The 7,572-nt window shown below is 50.7% G+C and overlaps 1 protein-coding gene and 1 pseudogene across 1 annotated transcript; both read right to left on the bottom strand.

The window, feature by feature from the left end:
* Positions 1-209: 209 nt before the first annotated feature.
* On the bottom strand, positions 210-2,177 carry LOC136495349 (scarecrow-like protein 34). The gene has a single exon (XM_066491299.1). It carries the CDS (start codon positions 2,170-2,172, stop codon positions 235-237), a length of 1,938 nt encoding a protein of 645 aa, XP_066347396.1. The 5' UTR covers positions 2,173-2,177; the 3' UTR covers positions 210-234.
* A 2,088-nt stretch (positions 2,178-4,265) lies between these two features.
* On the bottom strand, positions 4,266-6,368 carry LOC136495348 (scarecrow-like protein 14; annotated as a pseudogene).
* Between the last annotated feature and the right edge of the window lie 1,204 nt (positions 6,369-7,572).

Here is a 7,572-nt window from a genome sequence, read left to right on the forward strand (position 1 = left end):
CCGCCTTCGTAAATGGAAATGTCAGCCCCTGATAATCTCCAGGCATTTTATTTGGCGGTTGGATGTTGTAACCGCCTCGGTTAATAAAAGTACACCGCCTCGCAAAATCATTTGTATAGTAGTGAACTATGTATCTAGAAAAGATAGAATGATTTATAATTTAGAACCGAGTGTGTACATAGAAACACAAATTAATATTCTATGCCAAGCATAATAATGCATAAACAAAGATCGTCAAGTCCCTGCCGATTCATTGTCTGCCGTCCACGTGGAGATGGCGTAGAGCACCCTCCCTTTCCATGCCTGGAGAAGCCACTGCTGATCCTCACTGATCACGAAATGCTCGTGGTATTCCTTTTTCACCTTGTCTTTGAGCGTCTGAACAGTGTCACAGTCCAACGACAGCTGCCGCAGCCCTGCCCGCCGGCTCCTCGCCTGCCACTGCTTGTAGCTCCGAGGATGCTGCACCCGGTCGGCGCCCTCGCAGGCTATGACATTCACGGCGCAGCGCGCGAGGACGTCCCGCTCGAACAGCAGCCTGCTGCCGTTGTCCCGCGGCGAGATGGTGTCCATCATGTCGAACAGCGCCGTGAAGTTGTAGAGCGCCTCCCGGAACCGCGTCGCGAAGAACGCGGTGCTGTACGACGCGTTGAGGATCGCGTGGACGAACACGGACGGCTTCATCTCTCTGATGGCGCCGAGCACCGCGCCGATGGGGTCCTTGCATGCCTCGCCGTCGTCAGTAGCCATCGTGCCCTCGTCCGTCAGCGTCCTAAAATGGAACAGGCTGCTGACGGCGAGCACCTCGTCGGGATCGATGTCCAGGTCGCCCGCGCGGACCGCTTCCGATTTCTCCACGATGCCGCGGAACCTGAACGGCACGCCAAGCTGGCGCGCGCAGGCGGTGAGCCGGCGCCCCGCCTCCTCGATGAGTCGCGCTGGACGGAACCCGGGCTGTGGGACGTCGATGCCGGTGAGCCGCACCTCCGGTGGCCCGCCCTCCCTGCGCGCGAGCCACCGGAGCAGGGTTGCCCACTGGAGCCCGTGGTCCAGACCGTAGTGCACGATGTGCAGCTTCTTCCTCCCAGCGGCAGCTTTATAGATGGACTTGTTGGAGAAGAGGATGTTCACCGGGAGGAAGCAGCACGTGGCCATGAAGAACTGCATCGCCTTGAGCTGGACACCCGATGAGGAGGAGGCGCTTTTTGGCATTAACGACGACGACCGGTAGTGCAGGTTCCCCGTGCCGTTGAGCCGCACCTGCAGCCCCTCGGCGAAGCAGTGTGCCAGCCGCTGCGTGGCGTTCCCGCTCGGCGAAGAGTGGTGCCTAATCCGCTGCAGAAGATCGGCCGCTCTGCGGCGGTCGTTGTCGGCCACGGCGTCGGCGCAGCGGATGAGCATGGAGTGGAGGTCCACCCCCTGCTGCTGCTGATCCGGATCCTCCCTGGTGCCGGCCGGCCTCCCCGGCGGCGTCTTGGCCATGTCCATGGCAGCGCGCAGCTCCTGCATGTCGTCGGCGAGGATTGGTTCGTCGGCGCCGTTGAGCATCAGCTTGTCTAGCATCTCTCGCGTGGCGGCTTCCTCCGAGTCCTCGCCGTCAGCTGCCATTTGCTTGCTGCTCCTGCCCTCCACCTGCTCGTCATCTCCGTCAACGTCAAGCCTCTTCTTCCTGCCCCTGCAATCCGCCGTGTAGCCGCCGGCGCCGGGCAAGAATCTGTAGGCCTCTTCCATGCCTCTTAAGAACGCCATGCTCACCGCGTCCTTGAAGCAGCTGCTGCCCTTCGGTGGCGACAAGGTATTGGCCGGCTCCACCACGCCCGTGGCCGCGCTATTCAAGGAGGGTGGATCCTGGGGGTCGTTGCCTTGGGCGCCGGCCTGCACGGCGGCGAGGGCGCTGGTGGAGGAGGTGTCGGAAAGGACCTGGGCGAAGAGCTGCTGGGTCTGGAGGAGCGCGGGATTGTGGTCAGGGTACTGCTGGTACAAGAACTCGTCGACGGCGTCGTCCTCCATGAGCATGCGCGAGATGAAGGGGAGAACATTATCGTCTTGGCTGCCGTCGAGGTGGAGCGTTGGGCAGAGGTTGCTGCTGAAGGAGCGGGGCAGTGCTGCGGTGGGTTCCATGAGCGATGAGGTCCAGTAGAAGATCTTGCTCCTCCGGGGCGACCGGGGCATTGCAAGTGTGTTGCCGGTTGCCGATGAGGTTAAATAGGCTTGGACAGCTAGAGGTGTTTTGGCTTTACTGCTATGTGCACGATGAACCCAACACGAGGCTACAGACAATAAGAAAGAGCTCACATAGATGATACATACATGACACTGACAACAAAAATATGATAGTCACCATACACCTCATACAGGGAAATTGTCTGAAAAGTGAAAAACTAAATTAAATTTACAGGGAAATCCAACTCAAGTTGCGGTGGATGATTCTATGATTATTTACTCTATCTATAAATTAAAGTACATCTAGAAGTACATCTCGAATGTGGAATGATTGCCCCACTTGTTTTCTTAAACTTTCTAGAAGAAGTACACCTTTTGGGCGGAGTAATCATGGTCATGATTTGTTTGGTAGTCAATTAGTCATCTTAACTCTTTTCAGATATTACACGCTAATTCTCACGGGATATGTACACCAGAGAAATAATCTTATAAACTATCGCAAAAACAGGCATCTGACCATCAACTAGGTATATGCTAGTCACCATCAACAATAATAACCATTTGGTATTTTTATTTATTTTATCTGTCATTGGATCTATTCAGTTTTCTAGCAAAATTATCTGCACCTGCTACTACATGAACCTAAAGGGACCCCTAAACCTTCATTTAAAAATTACCCATCTACATCATATGAAAAATAAAGTTAACCCTAAAATTGCATATAAATTTCCCATCACCGCTAGTATTAAAATAGATGTGCATCTAACTAACTGCCTCCACTGCTATGAAAAACTATTGCAAAGTATTCATATACTCCCTATGTTCTAATATAAAGCTCGTTTTAGTTTTTGTCCTAAGTCAAACTCCTCTGGCCTGGCAAAATTTATGTAACAAATATATTAACATCTACAAGACTAAATAAATACACTATCAAGACAAATTTCATGGTTTAACAAAAATCAATTTGATGTTGTCATATAGAAATCTTCAACTAAAGATAGAGCAAACATTCATGGAGGGGGAAAACTATGAATGGAGATGAAAATGGGTATAGAGTAATTAGTAATTATAGTCTATCACAATCAGATAAACATAAAAATATCTATGTGAGTGTTGTGTTAGAATCTAAACAGACGAGAGAGAAAAGATAAACAGTTTTGATTAACTTTGAATCCCAAATTTATCCATGGAGTTTTAACATTTCTTATAGAATTGATAGCCCGTGCAGGAGCAAGGCGTGATGCCGTGATGGACTAGATTTTAGGGCCTGTTTGGATCCCAGGATCCCAGAGCTAAAAAATAGCCCACCTTATGAAAATAGATTAAACATGAGCTAACTATGGGCTAATAAGGGCTAATGGACTCTAACCACCAATTAGCCCTCATTAGCTCTTATTATTAGCCCATAATTAGCTCATATTTAGGTTTTCTAATTGGTATCCAAAAACATGAGCTAATTATTAGCTCAAGGATCCAAACAGATAATGCAGTTGCAAGTCTCAACGTTGATGTAGGCGAACACTTCAGAATTAAACCTTCTAGCAAGCAAACAATCATCAAGTGCTGCCCGTTTGTGATCAGATACATAGAAAAATGATGCAGATGAAACATGCATACACAGCTTCATGAAACTAATACGTGCACATCAATCTTGAATAGCAAGTGCAAGTACTGCCTAGTTGATCACGAACAAACCTGATCCTATAGTACTAGGTTAGCGTAAAACGTTTTTAGCTCATTAAACTCACCACATGCACACAGTAATTGACTGACTGGTTCAATGAAGTCGCCCCTAGGGCATTAGTGGTTTTCTGCTGCTGCAAGAAACTAGTGCTGAAGATTTTTTTTTTTTTTTCTATAGAGTTCAAGACCAAAGTCGAACATTCTAACCTGAACATTGGCAATGGCAGTTGGCAGTTATCTAGTGTAATGTACGTCCTGAATACCAGGTACATCAATGACATAATAACAACATAAGCTGCTTTTCCGGAGCCGCTGCACCAGCTTTGAATGACTAAACTACAATGGTGTATACATGGATAAATGGTTCTCAGGGAGCATCTGAAGACCGTGTTATCATTTAGCAGCAAGAAACTAAAGCTTCATTCAGAAGATGCGTCGTCTGCTACCCATGTCGAGTGGGCAAAGAGGATGCGACCTTTCCATCCTTGCAATAGCCACTGGTCATCTTCGCTGAGCAAAAAGTCCTTGTGGTGGTGCTTCTTGACCATGTCTTTTAGTTCCTTAACAATGTCTGGTTCGAGCGGCAGCTGCCTCAAACCAGCCTGTCGATTCCTCACCTGCCACTGTCTATACTTCTCAGGGCGATCAATGAGGTCCACACCGTCACAGGCGATGGCATTCAGTGCCCAACGCCCAAGCATGCCCTGCTCCAGCACCAATCGTTGTTCACTGTCCCGTGGGACAATTGCATCTAACATGTCAAACAATGCTGAGTAACAAAACAGTGCCTCTCGGAACCGTGACAGGAAGGAGGTACCATGTTTGCAATTCAAAACGCTCTGGATGAAAATATTGGGCTTCATCTTCCTGATGTTATTGAGGACAGTATCCCTAGGACTCAAGTCACCGAAGAATGCGCTCTCGCCCACCAAGCTGCTCAAATTAAAGATGTCATTCACGACGAGCGCCTCATCTTCGTCTATATTCAAGTTCTCTATGGAAACTTCCTCCCGCTTCATTGTGATGGCTCGAAATGTGAATGGCATGCCAAACTCACTAGCACACATGTTGAGCCAGTGCTCTTGCTCCTCGATCCATTGACTTGGACAGGCCCTAGGCTGGTAACCGCTGATGGCAGTGATCTTCATCTCAGGTGGGTCACCTTCCCTGTTTCTGTTTGCCAGCAACCGGATCAAGTCTGCCCACTGGAACTCATAATTCATAGCACCATAGTCCACAATGTGCAGCCTGTTCTTCCCCACCATGGTCTGCATGATGCTCCTTGTGGAAAAAATGTGTGCTACCTTGTTGAAGGAGCAGGCTGCTATGTAAATACTGTAGGCCTTGCGGAACTCCACAGCTGATGGTCGCTCTGCCATGAGCAACTTCGAAACCTGGCTTCCTGCGCCCACTAGCCGGGCCTCTAGCCTCTTGGAGAAACATAGAGCTAACCGCTGTGTGGCATCCCCTGTTGCTGATGCGTGCTATTTGATCTGCTTCAGTAGCTCAACTGCAATCTTGAGATTGCCGGTGTCCACCGCTTGTGCACAATGGATCAACAAAGTGTGTAGGTCCACCAGATCCCTTGCTACCTTGCTACAGCCCTTTCTGTTGTTCTTCACTACCTTATTGTTCATGGCGATGCGCAACTTCTCCATGTCCCTGACGAATGTCTCATATCCACACAGCGACATATCATCAAAAATCTGCATGCCAATCTCTTCTGGCACCTCCATCATCATCATACCTTTGCTGGTCCTGCCTACCTCCTCCAGATGCTCACACTTGTTACACCTCCCTACCTCCTCTAGATGCTCACACCTATTACACCTCTTCTTAAACCCTCTTTGGTCACTGGATTCCCTGAACTTTTGGTTCATGTGATCATCCTTTAACAAACTGTTGCCCCTTGGTAAGAACTGCCTACCCTCTTGCATGCCCTTAAAGAATGCCCCCACCACATCAGCACCCTTGTTGTTCCTTGGTAAGAACTTCCTACCCTCTTCCATGCCCTTCAAAAATGCCCCCACCACATCAGCACCCTTGACGAAGCCCAAGCTAAGCCTGGTTGGATCACCACTAGAACCATGCAACAAACCCTCACTCCCCTCTGAGTTCCCCTTGTTGATTGAGCTGTTTTTAGTGCTGGAGGAAGGGGAGGAGAGAACATGGGCTAAGGCCTGCTGCATCTGGAGTAACCCCACCACATCAGCACCCATGTCAAAGCCCAAGCTGACACTGGTTGGATCACCACTAGAACCATGCAACAAACCCTCAGTCCCCTCTGAGTTCCCATTGTTGATTGTGCTGTTTTTAGCAGTGGAGGAAGGGGAGGAGAGAATATGGGCTAAGGCCTGCTGCGTCTGGAGTAACACAGGGTGATCATAATATTGGCACAAGATTGGATCATCAATGCTGTCCTCCAAGAGCATGTGAGAGATGTAGGAATGCACCATGTTATCAGGGGAGAGAGGACCCTCACCGTTGCGAAATACAGATGGAGATGGTGCCGATGGTTCCATGAGATCCTCCAGAAAGAATTCTACCAGGTTGATGGGCAACAGGACCACTGGTGGTGGTGATGCGCTATTGCGCTGTAGCTTTTTTTCTTATGTCCTCAAGAAGACAACAAACCTTGCTGTCATGGTCGGGCGCACGTACGTGAGACGGCGTCGCGCCCGTGACGTGCGCCGCGCCCTGGAGCGAATAGCCCCTACGCAGGATGACGCGCAGGGCGCAAGCACCGCGAGTGGCTAGGCAAGAAAGTAGGATAGCCTTCTGTTATTAGTTCCTTAGATTGGGGAGATTGTTACTCCTTTTTGGTTAGGCCTTTGGCCATATAAGATTGTAATCGCACACTCAATAAATCAATCAAGTATTATCAGCTTATCCTCTCCCTCTGTCTTCCTAAGCCGGCAACTTGGGGGCATAACCCAGTTGACGAAGGCGGCGACGGCGAGGGGGTATAACCCTGCCGGCGACGACGGATCGTGACTACGAGTTGCGTAGTCGAGGTCCAGCTACCTTGGGCAATACCGCCCTTGACAACCTGGTATCACGAAGCCGTCGATCCTCATCTTCCCAGTCGTCCAGAGCCACCACAGCCGCCGCCGATCAATCCAGCCCACCATCCTCGCCACAATCCTCCACCTCAGTCGCTCCGATTTTATCCGCCATGTCTGAGCCCACCATCAAGGACGTGGTCGAGATGCTGCAGGCCTTCAAGACCGAGATGTCCACCATGAAGAGCGACATGGCCGCGCTCAAGGACAAGTCGGCTTCCTCGTCGGACAGCAGCGGCAGCGGAGGGCCGCGCGACCTTGATCGACCCCCAAAGTTCCAAAAACTGGATTTCCCCCGTTTCGACGGCAAGTCCGATCCGCTGCTCTTCATCAACAAGTGCGAGTCCTATTTCCGGCAACAACGCACCCTGGCGGAGGAACGTGTCTGGATGGCGTCGTACAACTTGGAGGACGTTGCCCAGCTCTGGTTCATCCAGCTGCAAGAGGATGAGGGCACGCCGCCGTGGGGCCGTTTCAAGGACCTCCTCAATCTAAGGTTTGGGCCACCACTACGATCCGCACCGCTTTTCGAGTTGGCGGAGTGTCGGCGCACAGGGACCGTGGAGGAGTACTCCAACCGGTTCCAGGCTCTTCTACCCCGCGCCGGCCGCCTGGAGGAAGCCCAACGCGTGCAGCTCTACACTGGGGGTCTCCTGCCGCCGTT

The sequence above is a fragment of the Miscanthus floridulus genome, chromosome 12, assembly GCF_019320115.1.
Source record: "Miscanthus floridulus cultivar M001 chromosome 12, ASM1932011v1, whole genome shotgun sequence".
Lineage (NCBI taxonomy): Eukaryota > Viridiplantae > Streptophyta > Magnoliopsida > Poales > Poaceae > Miscanthus > Miscanthus floridulus.